At 42.3% G+C, this 17092-nt stretch overlaps 4 protein-coding genes across 6 annotated transcripts; 1 reads left to right on the top strand and 3 right to left on the bottom strand.

Moving 5' to 3' along the window:
* Positions 1 to 135: 135 nt before the first annotated feature.
* On the bottom strand, positions 136 to 4217 carry LOC129586398 (solute carrier family 23 member 2-like). Of its 2 annotated transcripts, none has more exons than XM_055479623.1 (13): positions 4054 to 4217; positions 3685 to 3909; positions 3363 to 3520; positions 3152 to 3249; positions 2926 to 2978; positions 2715 to 2799; positions 2538 to 2634; positions 1946 to 2322; positions 1672 to 1782; positions 1575 to 1603; positions 1191 to 1470; positions 861 to 956; positions 136 to 706 (listed from the first exon to the last, which is right to left on the bottom strand). In XM_055479623.1, exons 1-13 carry the CDS (start codon positions 4087 to 4089, stop codon positions 525 to 527), a joined length of 1827 nt encoding a protein of 608 aa, XP_055335598.1. In that variant the 5' UTR covers positions 4090 to 4217; the 3' UTR covers positions 136 to 524. The 2 variants fall into 2 exon arrangements, with proteins under 2 accessions (XP_055335598.1, XP_055335599.1); XM_055479624.1 differs by having other exon boundaries at positions 3685 to 3931; positions 4054 to 4195.
* A 292-nt stretch (positions 4218 to 4509) lies between these two features.
* LOC129586288 (uncharacterized) lies at positions 4510 to 6376 on the bottom strand. Its single transcript, XM_055479420.1, has 3 exons — positions 5911 to 6376; positions 4939 to 5687; positions 4510 to 4844 (listed from the first exon to the last, which is right to left on the bottom strand). Exons 1-3 carry the CDS (start codon positions 6121 to 6123, stop codon positions 4796 to 4798), a joined length of 1011 nt encoding a protein of 336 aa, XP_055335395.1. The 5' UTR covers positions 6124 to 6376; the 3' UTR covers positions 4510 to 4795.
* A 1926-nt stretch (positions 6377 to 8302) lies between these two features.
* LOC129586228 (uncharacterized transporter YutK-like) lies at positions 8303 to 13177 on the top strand. The gene is made up of 16 exons (XM_055479308.1): positions 8303 to 8414; positions 8706 to 8987; positions 9226 to 9416; positions 9752 to 9901; positions 9994 to 10327; positions 10410 to 10513; positions 10587 to 10644; positions 10869 to 10931; positions 11001 to 11112; positions 11184 to 11216; positions 11293 to 11338; positions 11499 to 11524; positions 11598 to 11740; positions 11808 to 11960; positions 12028 to 12208; positions 12865 to 13177. Exons 2-16 carry the CDS (start codon positions 8775 to 8777, stop codon positions 12969 to 12971), a joined length of 1914 nt encoding a protein of 637 aa, XP_055335283.1. The 5' UTR covers positions 8303 to 8414; positions 8706 to 8774; the 3' UTR covers positions 12972 to 13177.
* A 100-nt stretch (positions 13178 to 13277) lies between these two features.
* On the bottom strand, positions 13278 to 16875 carry LOC129586231 (uncharacterized). Of its 2 annotated transcripts, none has more exons than XM_055479314.1 (7): positions 16595 to 16875; positions 16245 to 16483; positions 15776 to 15834; positions 15066 to 15691; positions 14917 to 15004; positions 14725 to 14850; positions 13278 to 13580 (listed from the first exon to the last, which is right to left on the bottom strand). In XM_055479314.1, exons 1-7 carry the CDS (start codon positions 16689 to 16691, stop codon positions 13439 to 13441), a joined length of 1377 nt encoding a protein of 458 aa, XP_055335289.1. In that variant the 5' UTR covers positions 16692 to 16875; the 3' UTR covers positions 13278 to 13438. The 2 variants fall into 2 exon arrangements, with proteins under 2 accessions (XP_055335289.1, XP_055335290.1); XM_055479315.1 differs by having other exon boundaries at positions 14917 to 14986.
* Positions 16876 to 17092: the final 217 nt, after the last annotated feature.

Here is a 17092-nt window from a genome sequence, read left to right as displayed (position 1 = left end):
GAGTGCTTTTGTCGTTCGCCAATACAACTGTTGTAGTAGACGTTTACAGTCGATACCCGCCAGCTAATGCTATAGATACCTGTCTCGGTCGGTGCTGATGCAACGGTGTTTCGGTAAAAAGCACATAAATTTATATTCGAAGTTTCCAGCATTAATTGTACCGCACCCTGATTACTGGCTTCGATAACATGTCAACGAGCACGAAAAATACTGTACGCAGGCTGCACCATCACGAGTTAAGCAAATCTGCAGCTCCGTACGAATGTCGAAAACCCAACCCAGTAAAAGTCAAAATACCTACTTCTGAAATTCTGCAATACAAATCAGCACTCGGTTGGTTAACGTTACTGAGACTGAGATCAAACCCGGTTGCCCCTCTAAAACGCTCAAACACTCGTAATAAATGCAAAATTTTGCCACATAATTTCCGCTAAACTTTGTCTTGTTTTAAACTCCCTGATACGATTCTGAAGCTGAACTGCTCGGCATCTTGCGCCTGGAAATACGCAACGTAACGGAAGTTATTAGTCGATTGGCTCCTCTTCCTTGTGCGGCTTCGGCCAAAAAGGTAGATAGCTGGTACAGCAGCACCGATTAAACAGTCGGATTAAGAACCCAGGTGGATGATAGATTTCTCTTATTAAGTGTCCGTCTTCGGTGCTCACCGAAGAGTGCATGGCGGTTAGACCTCTCTCTTGTGGCGTACCTATGGGGGTATAAATTCGAATTACCCACAGCTGGTGTTATAAAGGTCAATCAACATGTAACCCAAGATCGTTAACAAACAGATAGTACGCATTACTTACAGATATTTTCGGGTATCTGATATTTTAAAAAGTAATTTTGCTGAGCTTATTTACCTGGAAGAATATTATCGAGAAGACACGCAAGGAATCCGCCGACGAACATGCTGGTTGTTAAGAGTACCTGCACTACTTGGTTCAGTTGGGAGACACCTGCAACCAGCAATGTATATTGTAAGCACACTGCAGGACCAGCAATGATTTGTTTGCTCTCATATGGATCAAATCCATACAATGAGAATACATTAATTTACTTATCTTAAGCAAGTAAAATATTACAGATTCTTATGTAATATATAAGCTACAGATAGTTCGAACATGATAGTTTGTACATAGAGCAGTCGGATTTATGGTCAATTTGCAACTTTAATCAGCAAGTGCACTTACTGGTCATCGTGTCCAGTGTTTTTTTATGCTCGCTAACCCAATGCGGCACGGTCAATCCCATGAAAAGAGAAAATCCCAAAACAAAAAGATTGCGGGTGGAATTAAGGTCCACGGACTGCAGCTGGGAAAGTCCAACAGCACTGATCATGCCGAACAGTCCACAATACAGTCCGCCCACAATCGGATCCGGCATGGTAGCCAGCAATCCGGCGAATTTGGTGAAAATGCCGATTCCCATCATAACCACCGCAGCGCACATTACCACTCGACGGCTTCCAACCTATAGTGCATAGTTCTGCTGAAATATGGCAAAGGTCAACTTGCTTTCTGTGCATATGCGAACTTCAGAGCCTAATCCAGCCGCAACTGTCATAACGCGCTTACTTTTGTTATTCCAAGAGCCGCAATATTTTCTGCAAAAGCATGTTGTTAGCACCATACAAATCGTGATAATGAAACTCATTCAATTTCTCAGTCAAACCGGAGTAAGATGTAGTGCCGCTCCCGGTGCCCCAAATTCCTGCTAAAACGCAACCCAGACCTTCCATTCCGATTCCCCGATTAATTGCATGGGTCGGTGGAGGAGGCGCGCCTAAAATTCACAAATTACAGAAATCCAACTTTTCTGGAGGTTGGATAATAAAAATAATATAAAATATCGAACTTTGCACATCACAGACGCTGCGCATCCTTATTCATTCTACGCATTTAAGATATACACAAGATTGACAAGAAAGCCTGACACCGTCACTTACCGGCTATTCTGGCGCAGGCGTAGTAGTCGCCAATACTCTCTACAATCCCTGCCAGCACCCCGGAAATCATGCTTAAGCCGCTGAGAGAAAACGTCGGCCAGCCCCACTGAAAGGGATACGGGAAGCGGAACCAGGGCGTCTGGCTCAGCGTGTCTAGTTTGATGTCAGTGCGGGCACTGTACCCGTAGGCTTTGGGGTCATCCGGCAATGCACCGGCGGCAGTCAGGATGGCACACAGACTCCACGCGATGACCACAGTCATCAGCACCGGGAAGAGTTGGCAGGCTGTGCGGATGCGTTCTTCCCACGCCACACTGACACAGCGCCAGCGAATACGCGGAGCGTACTGGGAGAAGAAGGTCAACAGAGCAATGGCACTGCAAATGGTACCACAACGGTATTTCTGAATATCATAATCACCTTTAGCTTACCGAAATACACATGTAAATAAAAAAACTACCGCTACATGTGTTCGCGTCTACTGCAATTGCAGCGACAATGTAATGTGCATGCACTGCGAAACAATTTTAACAAATCAAAAACTATTCCGAATCGAAGCCAGTAAAGATTGTGCATGTCAGATATTGCTTACAAAATAGTAATTCCCCAGTGCCTTCCTGCCCATGGCGCAGCAACGCCGAACAATGACAAACCGGTCAAAGCAATGGTCGGAACCACCGTCAAAGGACCTAACATCGAAGGTGAAACAACTGTTAATGACCGGAAGTGTACCTCCCATCGAAAACTGCAGGTTTGTGCAAATATTCACCAATAAAGCGCACCAAAAACCCAACTGCTCCGGTAAAGCCCAACAGCACTTCCACCAAAGAAGACAGAATGATTGCGCCTTGGATCTATATAATTTCGAAGCATCTGCATTAATGAGACAAGGGGAAATGAGTTACCCTTTGCGCAGAAAAAAACTTTGTCTAATTGAATCTGTCGCATTTGCGTTATCTCCTAAGCGTCAAATGTCTCACCTCGCGTACGCGACTGAACCACAATTCCTGTCGATCTTCGTAATTCATCGATTCTGTAAAGCGAATCCGAATAAAAATCAGACGCAGATCACGCTGTCGACTCATGGATTACGGCAGTTTAGCATTGGTACGCTGCCATTCGCTAAAATAATAATTTCTACCAAAGAAACGATTAAACGAATATACTGCTATGTAAACAATGCTTCTATTTAAAACATCAACAAACCAATTGCGGATTCACTCGGGCACTGCCACCGCGGCAATTGTAAAATGGCTATGGCGGGTCCGAAGAACGTAAAGGTCGATCCTTGAATAATCGGTAACCTGTATTATCCGCTACGAATTACCTCATATTCAGAAGGCAGTGTATTACGAGTTCAAACGAACTGCGACAATTTTTTAAGCAGAGTACGGAATGTGAATTAATTTTCACTTACCTTACACCCAAAGTAAGTTGCAATAAAGTGTCCAGACCGGCAACAAAAAAGATGGAAGAGATCAAGAAAGGGACGCCGGAATCCTTTGGAGATATGCATAAATGAGGCGCCAGCAGCAGAGGCAGCGATACAGTTCCGCCGAAAAGCAATAAGAAATGCTAAAATCATAAGGTGTAGTTTAAGCGCAATCAATCAACGCATTCAAATAATTTGTAATATTTCAACGATAAAAAACCGGTACGGTAAATCAAAGAAGCTATCATCTGTTTCACGTTTTATGCTCATTATTTGCGATGAAATCGCATAGCTGTTACCGACGCACTTGCATTCCCAATAAAATGGACAAAAACCAGGGCGGTTCATCTGTAATATTGTACAGAAGCATGGATTCAGGTACTTGTACAGCATTTGAGGTGTCTTTGCAGTAAATCGATATCGTTTCTGCCGCGGGCATAGGCTGCTGGCTTTCCACATCAAACTGCCCATTTTGTAACCTTGTGCCTTCGTCGATGGACGTTTCCGGTTCACGGTATTCCGAAACGATCACCTTTAACCGAGTCGCCAAACCACTGTGCCATCATTGGTAAATCAAGCATTTACCATTTACACAATTTAGATCAAAATCGGCTAAGTTATTAAAAAATGATCTGTAAACAAGCGTATAGAAGGCTGGAAGTTGATATTAGCTTACCAACGGCACCTGCTCTTTACGATTTGTACGTTCCATTATTCTGATAGGAAAGATTCTCGACAGTTATATATCCAACTGCTGAAACTCTTCTTCTACTTCCAGACACTTTAAAGTTAGGAATCACCGTGCAATCCGCATCGCGAATATGATCCAACAAAAACACATGCATGGAAACCGGCCAACGATAACAGCCTGTGCAGCACGCCGTTGCTGCCCTTATCGGCGACTAGTCCTGTCTCCGTATCCCTTATCGCTACACACTTTGATAAGTCGGGATTCTTAATTTCCTGCTAATCAACCATTACGTCGAAATACAGTAAACAAACGTGGACTTAGCATCGCTGCGGTATTTGATAAGGTCCTGTGTAAATATCATTAACTTGACAAATGTGTTCAAGATATCGTAAATCGTAATAACTAAAAAAGCATGAGTATAAACTGCGCTAGATAGTAAGATATGTTTTGCATTTTTAATTTTACCTCTTACTACACAATCCAAACACCATTCTTTTACGAAAGCAATATCGCACCGGCAGATCACTGCCCAAAACCCATACAAAAAAACTCAATTCTATGTCATAAAATGAGATAAAAAATGAGATACCAGATTCCGCGAACAATCAGAATTCGGAACCGATAAAAGGAAGCCAACACGGAAACTTAAGCCAAAAAAAGATCATTCTATATTTTGATAAATGAGCGAAAAACCAATACTACCAAGTAATGAATCAGAGTCCGAGGATTACTTCATTTCTGCGTCGTTTTCCGTTCCACCAGATTCGTTATCCTCTCTGAAATATGGTCACAATTTAAAACGATTCCGCATAGTTTATCAAAATCGAGATTTAGCAAGCCGAGAAACGATCAAATTGCCGGCATGCTTACCGAATAGCCAGCTTCTTGTGGCTGGGCTCCAGACTCTCGTCGTCTTCCTCTTTGCGCTTTCCCGTGCCCTCTTCACCGGCGTCCCCGGCACGCTGTCCGCCCTGCTTCTGATTGGGCGATGCGGTCTTTGATGGGCTTTTTTTCCCGGCTCCGTTGGACTCCGCCCCACTTCCGTTCTTCTCCGCGTGCTTGTGGCTGGCCAACTGCGGGCCTTCGTCATCGCCGTGCCCCAAATCCAGTTTCTCTTTTTCCTCGCACACCGCGTGGCCTTGATTGTCGCGCTGGCGAAGGTTGTAGTGACCACCGCCTTCCTGCTCCTGCTCATCGTCACGCTTATCCGTTCCACCCGCGTCAGCACTCTCATCGGTTTTCTTTCCAAATTCTTCGATCAGTTGAGCCAGTCGATAACGGGGAGCCTGCATCAGCTGGTTGGCGGTATCAAACGGCAGTTTCAATTCTTTTCCGGCCTGCGGCGCAAACTTCTTGCACAGTTCGAACTCCTTCGCCGCTTCAACCAACTTCTCCTTGGACAACTGTTTACGGACTTCCACCAGATCCTGGGTCTCTTCCTTTTCCATATGCTCAATCAACTCCGTCATCATGATATCCAAATTCGGTCGGCAGTCGGGCATCGGGACCCCATCCAACTTGTCCATGGCCTTCTTCGTCTTCTCGTGATCGTCGCGCGATTCACGCGCCAGGCGCTTCCCATCACTCCCCATGTGGTTCTCCAGCAATGGGTAGAATACCTAATTGAAAGAAAGCATAAAGATGCGGAAACACGCAAAAAGCCGACAGCGAGGCGCTAGACAACAAATCTATTTGAAGTCGCGCAAACCATTCGGAAAGCAGAACAAATATTCAGAGAAGTTACAAAACGTACTGTTCTGCACAAAATTTGTTTTGCCGTGTACCATCATATCACAATATCGCATGCATCAGAACATTGCAGGGACCAAAAATTAAGAGTACCAGCTCTTCGGCGACGGCATGCTTGGCGATGCTCCATTTCAGTTCCTCCATTGTGATGTCTTCTACCTCGTGGTTCCTTTTGTGTTCGCCATATCCTGCGTCTTGCTGCAGCTTTTTGTACAAATTCTTGGTCAGAACATGATCCTCCAAAATCAGATCCACAACATCATGGTTTCGGGATGTCTTAGCATGGGCTCCTTCGGAAGCAGACATCTTTGACAAGTACTTTCACTATAACTCGGAACAATAACAAGCCGCAGACTGATTAAAAAATTATCAGCCGGTAGATCAGCGCAGGAAAGGTATAAGGACTGAAACCTGATTTTGCAAATTAACTCGTCGGACTGATTACAGCAGATTTGCAATGCGAGGAAATGCAAAACATAAGTAATTTTGCAGTACTCGTACTTACTGATTTGCAGTACTGATTGGTGAGACCAGAGATGTCTCAACAAGAGCGGCAAAACACGGACAAAGATCACAAAGCAAAGTGATAGACTCAAGAGCATAAAAATGGGCGGGTCTACACACTGGGAAACGCCGCTGTTTGCCTGGGTTGCTAGCGGCAGTGACGTAATGCGTAAAGTCGCCGTAAAATGTCAAACCATGTTTAAAAAATCGATATTTTTGCCGAGTGCCTCCTTCTCATTTATGTATAATTGTTTTATATAATTTGTTTATAATACTCACAATCAACTGCACCTTTGTTAGTGCAAAATTATTACAAACAGATCCTTTTTAAAATTGGTCGAAGACTCGCATTGGCACACATACCGGTCAGTGTAACTGCAGAGCAGTTACCGTACCTACGAAATAATTATTAAGTATTAGCTTCGATCTGTCAGGAACAGAAAACAGTCTAACAGCGTTAACAGTCAATTGTTCTAAATTAATATAGGATTATTCATTTCAGGGCGGCCAATAAAAAAAAAATTAATTACTAGACGAAAAGACAAATTAATGATAATATACTGTACTATCGGACATCCGATCGGTCCGATAGCACGTAAAGCCCTGTAAGCCTCTCTGCACAATAAACTACTGCATGGAATATTTATTTTACGTTTGCAGGTCGAATGGAAACAGACACAGTCATTTTAATGATACAATATTTCCGACTCCTATCCGCCTGATATTGCGACATAATAATAACTGTGTCCCACCAGAGTTGACCGTGCAAGCTGCATGTACTTGTTGCTCGGAACTTGCTCCCACACGGACAGTATTAATGTAGGTAACAAACTGGCCGTTACAAAAAATGCATCTTTAATTACATTACTTACTTGTTTAAACTTATACGGTATAGTGCGAACATACGCGGTATCAGTACGAACTGCTAAGTGCTAACGGTTTACAGCTTAATTAATACATAATTGCCAAGCGGGAAATTTCGATACATCGTCAGTTTTTTACTAACAGTGGTAAATACGGTAATCACCTATTTTTTTGGTGAGCTCTTCTCGCCCTGTCATTTTCGACCGAAGCGAAGCGAAGGTCCTCTATGTTCAAGAAAACGGGACTTTTGTCGGTCACGTCGGTCACGCCTTCATATTTAAAAAAATTTATAACAGGGAATTTTGTTGTTGGGAATTTTTGGGAAAAAATGTTGAAAACTGATGAACACAAAAAAAAAACAAGTGGAAATGGGAAATTTAAAAAAAAGATAAACCTCACTAAGTGTTTATTTAATTTTTTTCCCGCTTCGCTTCGGTCTTTCAGTGCTAGCCAGCAGCGGTGCACTTTCCTAGTATACGTAGGGGCATACTGTTACAAAATAAACCTACTGTTACAAAATAAACCCTGGTGACCTGGGCCAGTAAGGCCGGGCGTTATGTGAACAAACCTGCGCACGATCAGAATGATCGAAGTTCAAAATTTATTGTTACGATGTTTCGACTTGCTGTATGCAGAAAAACGCTTACGAGTATTTTAAATAACCATTTTGTGATTTTTGTTTTAATTGTTAAGACAGTTAAATAGTATTTGAACATTTATTTTTATAGATCGAAATAAATAAGTTGGTGCTGACTAGAAAAAAAGAATCTTACACAAAGATTGCGGTAGTTTTGCTATTTGCTTCCCTTTTTGTTTGTCATTTGGCGGTTTTGTTTACGTATGATAACTATATGGTCTGGACGGTCACCGGTAGCTCGCATTTACGATATTATCATGGCCAAAAAGCTTACACTCACCGCCAGTACAGTATGTGTATATCATGCGCTACAGTACGCCGGTCACCGGTACCGTAAAGCGATACGTAATTACCGGAAATCTATGATTTTATTGGTGAAGATTACTGTAAATCACATTTTAGAAGATAGTCAGCTGCAGTGTATAATCATATCATTCAATAGAACAATTTTATTGATTACGCTATCGGCCTCGAAAGAACTGCCTGTATGAACAAAAAGGTGTGATTATATTGCAGCGTTATGGCAGTTACAGCTTTCGCTTTCATGGGAATTTTTAAGGTCTTCTCCGTCAGGGTTGCCGTTTCTTGCTGAGTAAGTGGCATTATTTCGTCGGTATTTTTTTTTTAAAAAATACCTACAGCCTTTCATCCCTGTATTGTTGCGCAGTTTATTCGCCATACTGATAATTTTCTGCCAGTAGCCTACCACTTACCAGCAGTTGATCGAGTAGTTAATTCTACGTAGTTTACGACGATGAGAATTTTATTACGTATTATCGATTCTCTGCAACGATAACCAACCGCAGCTGTCCTTGCACGATAATTAATTTTACGATTAGTAAAGTGTATACATGATTTCACCAGCTGTGATTCCCATTTGAAGGTCAGGGAAATACTGCACTCAATTCCAAGATATTTCCGAGTTCTGTCCCTGAAACTTTTTCACACTAAAATGGACCACACAAACTGCAGCACTTGTTGCTCCAGCACGGCCACTCTTGTAACCAACTGCACGTGCGGCAGAGACCGGACTGCCAGCGGCAACCCAGCTTATCATCCTGACTCCGACACGCATAAAAATGCCAGAACCAATTCAATACCACTGGAAGCAGTTTCCGTCGCCGTTGATGCGGATTATTTGACGAAAAAACTGTCAGACAACGAGGTGCATAAATTTATTTTTTCCCTGATTTTAATTATTAAGTACTTCTTAGGGCTTGAAATGCGGCAGTATTTTGCAGATGTGCTGAACATAAATGAATGATTTTCTACAGTCTGGCTACTCATACATATTTGCAATTACTTACTTATGCTCAAACGAGAAAATACGAGTATAATTCAGAGACTTGTGAGTAAATGCACACCCACAAATTGTAAATTTGAAATTGCGTTGCATGTTTTAGTCGATCACTTCAAGTGAGCCGGCACCGAGTTACGAAGGATTTTTGGGATATTATGAGCTGTACCGCGATTTTGTCTTTCAATTTATCAAGAGGAACAAAGCGGTGTTTGTTTACATCCTACTGGGCACGCTTCTGGGAGCTTATATTGGATACCTGACTTACGTCTGCGTCAAGAATTTTGAAAGGGCACAGTACGTACCGGACGCAGCAGTAAAAGGCTAGGAGTGTATTTATTCACAATACTGTTACAGACGTCTTATGAAATGAAGGTGATTCACGATAATTTGGCAGTAACAAAAATTTTCTCGAACAAAGAGTATAGAGTATATTAGAGTACATATTCCCCCAAAGCGTAACGTGTGCGTAAATATTTCTTTTTTTTGCCTGTTTAACATTGCTTGCATCTACGGTATGCATTTTGCCGGGAATACGGCCTCTCCGCCTCTGATATTCGGTTTGTGATGGATAGGCCAATGCTGTTTCTTTCGAACAAAAAAAGCTCGTGTTCCAGATTAATTTTTTGCAGGTACTTGCTGTGGGGAACTGTTGCCGTAGTCGGCTTGGTGATTTATTTCAAGCTGGTGAAACCAGTGCTTGTAGCGAGTCCGTATTACCTCGCAATGAAAAGCGGTTTAAAGGAGGGTTTCACCGAAAACATCCAGAAGTGGGCCAGAATGTACGTAAACAATCAAAATAAATTATTGAAGTAACTGAGTCAAAGTTAAGATCGGATGTGACATGAAAAAACATAATTCCTTCTCCCGTCAGAGGATTGTTGCTGGCCTTTGTGATTGGAATGGGCATATTCTTGGGAATCGACGCCTACCACGACCCTCTCCGCCTGCGCGCTCTGGCTGGCATGGCCACATTTATACTTTTGGGCATTCTTTTATCAAACAGTCCGGGACACATTAACTGGAGAATTGTCGCTGCCGGAATTGCAGTGCAGTTTGTTTTTGGCCTTATTGTTCTGCGATGGGATACCGGCAAACTGATTTTTGAAAAACTCGGAGATTTTTTGCAATGGATTTTGCTATTTGCCAATGAAGGGTCTAAGTTCGTCTTCAGCCCAGGCGAGGATCAACATCGAATGGCATTCATGGTACAGACAAACTTTATACATGCAGTACCGGTTTTAGTACAACTGCAAGTATTTACCCTGACGCCGTTGTGATCTCTTAAAGGTCATGCCCGTTCTGCTGTTTGCCAGCTTTCTCATTGCCATCTTGTATCATATTGGAGCAATGGGATGGTTTGTCGAGAAAGTTGGATGGGTGATTTATCTATGGTATATATGAGAATGCATCGATTGCGTTGCTCGAGCGAATTTGTTTAACAGTTATCTTTTCATATTGCTGCAGTTTGGGAACTACCGCAGCCGAATCCATTTCTGCGGCAGCCAATGTTTTTCTTGGACAGGTGAGCAAGCCTTGGTGTCATAGATAATCCATATTTTATTGGATTGCATGGCATATACAAAGTATATTTGTTTGTCATTAAAAGTATTGTAACGCAAGAAAAAGCTAAAGTTTTGACTGACATGGAAATAGGCAAGATTTTATGTGGAGGAGGTTCCTGAATTAAAGTACTCGTACTGGATAGTGGATACTGTACTGATGCTATGAATTATTATAATTTTTCAGACAGAAGCCCCTTTAACAATAAAACCGTACATTCCTCTTCTGACCGTCAGCGAATTAATGGCGGTAAACTGCAGTTCCTGATACTTTTTTGTATTTGCATGCAATTATCTGAAGGATGCCGTATTATCGCAGGTCATGTCTGGTGGATTTGCAACAATTTCTGGCAGCTTAATGGCTACATACGCCACAATGGGTGTCGAAGCAAAAAATTTGCTAGCAGCATCTGTTATGAATGCTCCATCAGGTAAGCTCTATCCAAAAAATTTCTGCAGTTTCTTTCTATATCATGGGTTCAATCGACTTTAATTGTTGCAGCCTTGGTGATGGCAAAACTGCTCTACCCGGAACGTACGTGTGCTTATGAACTCCATCAGACTCGAAATCTTATAGAATCGCACCAATCAACTGTTATTGTGGATTTTAGGACAGAAATCAAAAACGGATTTCAAGAACATGAAACGTGATAAAGGGTGAATGCCATAACTACTTTAGCTTCACCTTATGCCGTTATACGTAGACGCTTTCGTAGTTAAATTTGCTCAGTGCATTCGACCTTTGATAGCTACAAGCCTACAGGTGGACTATGTTGTTGTTGATTGTGGTTTTTTATAAAAGATTTTTGTATTTCAGAACGGCGTACAATGTGCTGGATGCTGGTGAGACAGTATTAATGTGTGCGCAACTTTCGGAAAGAAAAGGAACAGTTCTTCAGAAATTCTCCGTTGACAGCGATGATGGCGGCGACGAACAGTGTTCAGGCCATTGCCGGAATTTTGGCCATGTTAATCTGCGCCACAGCGTTCCTCAAACTTGTGGATGCGGTTCTCTCATTTTTAGGTGGATTAGCAGATGTGCAAGATTTGACACTAGCGGTAAGGCCACTTAGCGTTGATAAGCAAGTTTACCTTTAACGAATTATGCACTCGCTTGATACTTTAGATGATTTCCGGTTATGTCTTTTGGCCCATTGCTTTCCTTATGGGAGTGGATCAGCAAGAATGCTATACGATAGGACAACTGCTGGGTTTCAAAACATTTATTAATGAATTCGTAGCCTATGAACAACTCGGCAAACTGGCGACTCCGCTGTCGGTGTGTAACCGCGCTTGCGTCTTCGAATTGAGGATTAGACATGTTGAAAACCATTTTTGCTTGGCAGAACAAAGGAAAGATCATTGCAACATATGCTCTTTGTGGATTTGCGAACTTTGCTTCCGTGGGAATTCAACTGGCAAACTTTTCCATCATGGCGCCCACACGTAAAAAGGATATTACACGTTTGGTTTTGCGAGCGCTTTTTGCTGGATTTACCGCGAACATGCTGACAGCATCAATGGCTGGTACGAAATATCGTATACATGATATACATCTATGCTCTGATAGGTAGCACTGCATTTTGATTATGATACCGGTCGGGCCCGTCTTAATGGGGGCGGGGAAAAAAGGAGGCAGAACCTGTTTTCTCCCTCCGGTAGAAAACGGGGAAATGGTGCGCCGTGCGCTGGCTTAGCTGGCGGGAGAAAATGGAAATGGCGGCACTGGCCCTGGCGCACCGAAAGTTACCATATAAAAGTCAACCGGTACATTTGTACATAGTCACCTTTATTTCAAGAGCAGCTGGTTTTTTTCCGGGGCAATGGTCTGCCAGACATTATTAATGTTGACCACCTTAATCTTATCAGAAGAAGGCGCTGAACTGCTCTTATTTGGTTCAAATTATGGCCGTATCATCATATGCACACATTCAGATCGAAGCTTATCTAAAAGTCAAAAATGACTTAAGATGGCGAATATGTATGTAGTCTACCGGTGCCTGGTTTCTATAGTACAAGGCTACGAGCACCACAGTTCTACATCTTCGTAATGGTACAAGTGGACAATTATCATCTGCTTATCTTGAATATTTTGTCTTTTATTGTACGCAATACGACGCACAATTGGTGATGTAACCCGTATTGTCCTACTTGTCTGTGTGTTATTTATGGTTCTTTTTCAGGTCTTCTCATTCCTGAATCAGAGTCGGGTACAGTCGTGAACTTGAATAACACCTCCCAGAATTCGTCACTGATGAACTTCCACACCAGCTTCCATCTTGCATTTTAATTATTTTGTTCTAAAAAATACTGTAATTAATGCTGGAAGCAAAGATAGCCATTAAGCAATAACCTCCAACGGCTGAATGTTTTTATAATTTTACGATTTACTGGCACGAAAACAGTCGTAAAATTTAGAAAGATTGTAAATACTCAAAGCTTAATTGTAAAATTGTGAGAAAACTAGGAAGATTTGACAATTAAAAGATCTCGTTGCATTGTACAGTACAAATGTTGCAACTCCGTGACCACCGTAAGCCAAAAGATGCGAGCAAAATGACAAACGTTTCTGAGCATTTGATGACCACACGAGAGCCAATGGCTAGAATGGCTGTTTTAATGCATCGACGTTACTGAACATGAGTAAACTGACAAAGAACATGACATCAATGCAAATTCTCTGCAGACATGCAAGTGCTTTATGTAAAATTTCATCCAACTTCAGCACTTTAATTTCGCGTTTTTAACGTGGCAGAGCTAGCGCTTTCTTTTCCGAGGCGAGCCAGCCAGATTCTTTGGAAAGTTCCATGGATGGCTCATACTCACAGAGAATTTATCACCGGTCTTCTGAAAGCTTTCAGAAAATCTCGCACCAATAATGGATGTCAGATGTTGGAATCTATCAAGGAACAAGATCTATAATTAAAGAGCAATAAGCTGAGACATCGAGATCGGAAAAACCAGAACCCAATAAAAAAACCGTAAACGCCATTAGATTCAGCATATTCAGAAACTGTGTCACATGCATTTTATTTCTTAAAAACATTGTTTAAACCCGTCCCACCGATGCCGGTTTCGGCAAAACTGGCTTCGGTCAAGTTTCAAGGTGACCTTGAGAATAGTAGCAGTGCCAGTTGCTTAGAACATTTATTAAAGTATTAAACTATAATAAATTTGTAGTTATTTTATCTGCAAACATGCTGAATTTTAATCGCCTGATTGCTGTTCAAATGCCTAAAAAAATCCGAATTCCGAACCATGCTTAAATTAGCCCAGGTTTCGAAGGAAACAAAACCTAGTTAACAAAACTGCTAGGGCAGTGAGTGACCCAGCAACCACCACTGTTCAGTGAACAAAATTGCTAGGTGAGCGAGTAACCGAGCTAACACCACTGCCCAGTGAACAAAATTGCTAGGTGAACAAAACTGCTAGGTGAGCGAGTAACCGAGCTAACACCACTGCCCAGTGAACAAAATTGCTAGGTGAACAAAATTGCTAGGTGAGCGAGTAACCGAGCTAACACCACGGTCCACTGAACAAAATCGCTAGGGGTGAGTAACCGAGCCAACACCACCGTCCACTGAACAAAATCGCTCGGTGAGTGAGTGACCGACCTACCACCACTGTCCAGTGAAGAAAATTGCGAGATGAGTAAGTGACCGAGCTACCACCACTGTCAGTAAACAAAACTGCTAGGTGAGTGAGTGACCGACCACTGCCCAGTTGAAGAAAATTGCTAGATGAGTAAGTGACCGAGCTACCACCACTGTCAGTAAACAAAATTGCTAGATGATTGAGTGACCGAGCTAGACTTCTTGCCTAAGAAGTTTTACAATAACTGCTAAGGCAGTTAGTGAATTTACTAACGAATTACTGTAAATGGAATGATTTGTTCAAAGCGGCCGTGGATCACAAGAAACGCGGAGGCGAAGCCGCAGCGGTTTCTTGTAGAAAATATTGCAAGCACGGCTTAAAGAGGTAGACGAAAAAAAGCTAGAAGAGCAAGAAGCAGGTTACGGAACCATGTAACTGTTAGCACATACGTTTTTCGCTCTCTTCCAGGCATATCCGCCAGCAATGTGGTAACATCAGATGTATAGTCCTCCAGATTCAACAATATCAGCAGCAAATGCGCCAAAATCTTATTTTTTCCTTTGGGGTTTATCATTCTAAAAAGAGAACGTCACTTACTAGAACAACTTAACATTCCCAGTATGCTACTATTGTTAATTTACCTGTGCTTAGCAGCAGTCATTGATGGCTTCGTAAATTCTTTCCTTAAGTAATCAGCCACTGTTCGAGGAGCTGCTTTCGGCAAAAAATCTGAAAAAAGTTTAGAAAACGAAGAATTCCAACCAGAAATTCCATATTTCACAAATCTCACCCTGCTCCGGAAGTGGTTTGATCGGCTTATTGTACATAAAGAACAAATACTCGATCAGCAGTATCTTTGCGATTCGCACTTTCCTGTCTGGAACATCTTTTGGCAAGAGCTTGAGTAACCTTAACGCACACTGGCAAAACAGCTTTTTCGATCGCCATTCTTCGAAAGAGTTATCCACGATGTCACTGATTTCTTCGGCTAGGGGGAGGAGATCCGTCACCACCTTGTCCGGAATGATTTCGCTCCATTTGTACAGCAGTTCCGGAGTGGATGCGTCAAGGCATGGAGTAGGTCGGATACCCTCTCCACTGCGCAGATCCACATCGCCTTCTTTGCCTTCATTCAGAAGCTGCGAGATGTCGTCTTCGTCGTCATGATTCAACAGCTGCTCCGTATTCTGCCGTATCATTTGTGCAGATGAAACGCGCTCGTCATGTCGGCGACGTTTAGCTTTGCTGCTGAAGGTGGAAATTGTTTTACTTGTGGGCGATATCGGTGACTCTTGTCTGGATTTCTCCTCTACATTTTCCACATTTGGTCTCTGAATTTTCATGTGAGTAAACACGTCGCCAAACGGTACAATTTTCAGTTCTCTGGATGATGAATCGTAAATTCCCAAAAGGGTACTACAGATACAAATTGTGAGGGTTACAATGGCATTTTAACATGGGAAAGTCATTAGGCAGTTGAACTGTCACAAGAATATCTACCTTGCCGACATGGTGAGATGGCTGTTGCCTTCAAAATGCATGATGCCAGCTGTGCACGCCTACAAACATTTTGAAATAAATGGTTAAGACCAAAAGTTAAAATAATGGAGGGACAGTTTGCAAGCTATCAGTAAACAACCACAAATTCATGTGAAACTATTCGACGCAATTAAAAGCATAAACGTTAAAACTATTGATTTAAAAGCTATTTTAAAACTAGTTTTGGTTGATTTTTTTATATTTATATTTTAACTGGGCAACAGTGGGCACTAGGACATTTTGTGGGTTAAAATAAGTTTCTGCCTTTTAAAGTTTGTTATTTAAAATTAGCATTTTTGGATAAGCAAGTGTCGCACTTCGATCGCAGTTAACAAAACAACAAGCGCTTGTACACCTGAATTTAGTATTTACCCACAATCAGTTAACTGGTTTTAAACTTTTATGAGAAAAAAATCGCCAAATGTCTCACCAGAGAACCAGGATAATGTTTACGAGCTGGTGTAGTCAGCAGATTTTCAAACGGATCATGCTTTGAAATGCTGTTCTCGTGATGTTCCTCCTCATCTCGGCGCTTATGCAGTAGGGCATCGGCTGCTCCAGCTGTGACATATTTACCGGGGATGTACTTTTCGATCGTGATGGCTGCATCTGCAGATTCCGTTCCACGAATTCCATCGATACCACGCTCAGCCGCATGGTTCCAGCAGACTGCAAAATCACGACAATACTCTCGTTTTACCTTTATGTAAACCGCGATCCGATATGTACACATGCAGTAATATGCTCCAAGGCTCCATTCAGCAACCAGCTCCAACTTACCTGCAACAGGTAAAGATCCAGAAGATTCGCTTTGATCCTGTGCAACTGCTATTATCATAGTTTTCTCCTTCTTGGATTTCTTCGCAGCCGAATCCATTTTGCTCCACACCCATCAACCACCAGATAAGTACAGATATGGAAAACTGGTTTTATCCAGAAGCTAACTGAAAAGCCCTGGAGTCAAAATCTGGCATAAAAACTTCAGATTTTTTCAGAAATTGTGGTCTTTGGAAGAAGCACAGAGTGACAAAATACGGTTATTAAAAGTAAGTACTCGTAACGAATCTTTTTGTGGTGCAATCACTGCAATGAAAAAGCTGGCAGTGCTCAGCACAGTCTGGTTACTCTGGTAGCTTTTTGTCATGATTGTAGCCGTGCCTCCATGGCGCATGGCAAGTTTTTACCAGCCGTTGCCGTTGCCGCCACCAGATGAGTGTGGAGTGGCCTTAACAAATCACGCTGTTCCCAACCTCCCATAGCGTACGGTACAGTCTAGTA

The sequence above is a fragment of the Paramacrobiotus metropolitanus genome, unplaced genomic scaffold, assembly GCF_019649055.1.
Source record: "Paramacrobiotus metropolitanus isolate TYO unplaced genomic scaffold, Prichtersi_v1.0 Parri_scaffold0000020, whole genome shotgun sequence".
NCBI classification, from domain to species: domain Eukaryota; kingdom Metazoa; phylum Tardigrada; class Eutardigrada; order Parachela; family Macrobiotidae; genus Paramacrobiotus; species Paramacrobiotus metropolitanus.
The sequence above is the reverse complement of the archived record's forward strand: the minus strand, read 5'-3'. Positions and strand labels throughout refer to the sequence as shown.

What these genes read in the sequence shown, in the direction of transcription:
- LOC129586288 (XM_055479420.1), bottom strand. Translation starts at nt 6,123, where the DNA reads ATGTCTGCTTCCGAAGGAGCCCATGCTAAGACATCCCGAAACCATGAT. An exon ending in ATGCCGTCGCCGAAGAGCTG is followed by an intron (nt 5,688 to 5,910) that starts GTACTCTTAATT and finishes TCTTTCAATTAG; the next exon opens with GTATTCTACCCATTGCTGGA. An exon ending in CACAAGAAGCTGGCTATTCG is followed by an intron (nt 4,845 to 4,938) that starts GTAAGCATGCCG and finishes ACCATATTTCAG; the next exon opens with AGAGGATAACGAATCTGGTG.
- LOC129586231 (XM_055479314.1), bottom strand. Translation starts at nt 16,691, where the DNA reads ATGGATTCGGCTGCGAAGAAATCCAAGAAGGAGAAAACTATGATAATA. An exon ending in ATGACTGCTGCTAAGCACAG is followed by an intron (nt 14,851 to 14,916) that starts GTAAATTAACAA and finishes TTCTCTTTTTAG; the next exon opens with AATGATAAACCCCAAAGGAA. An exon ending in CCTGGAAGAGAGCGAAAAAC is followed by an intron (nt 13,581 to 14,724) that starts GTATGTGCTAAC and finishes GTTCCTTGATAG; the next exon opens with ATTCCAACATCTGACATCCA.
- LOC129586228 (XM_055479308.1), top strand. Translation starts at nt 8,775, where the DNA reads ATGGACCACACAAACTGCAGCACTTGTTGCTCCAGCACGGCCACTCTT. An exon ending in AAGAATTTTGAAAGGGCACA is followed by an intron (nt 9,417 to 9,751) that starts GTACGTACCGGA and finishes AATTTTTTGCAG; the next exon opens with GTACTTGCTGTGGGGAACTG. An exon ending in AACATGAAACGTGATAAAGG is followed by an intron (nt 11,339 to 11,498) that starts GTGAATGCCATA and finishes TTTGTATTTCAG; the next exon opens with AACGGCGTACAATGTGCTGG.
- LOC129586398 (XM_055479623.1), bottom strand. Translation starts at nt 4,089, where the DNA reads ATGGAACGTACAAATCGTAAAGAGCAGGTGCCGTTG. An exon ending in CGGCTCTTGGAATAACAAAA is followed by an intron (nt 1,471 to 1,574) that starts GTAAGCGCGTTA and finishes TATGCACTATAG; the next exon opens with GTTGGAAGCCGTCGAGTGGT. An exon ending in AACACTGGACACGATGACCA is followed by an intron (nt 957 to 1,190) that starts GTAAGTGCACTT and finishes TGCTGGTTGCAG; the next exon opens with GTGTCTCCCAACTGAACCAA.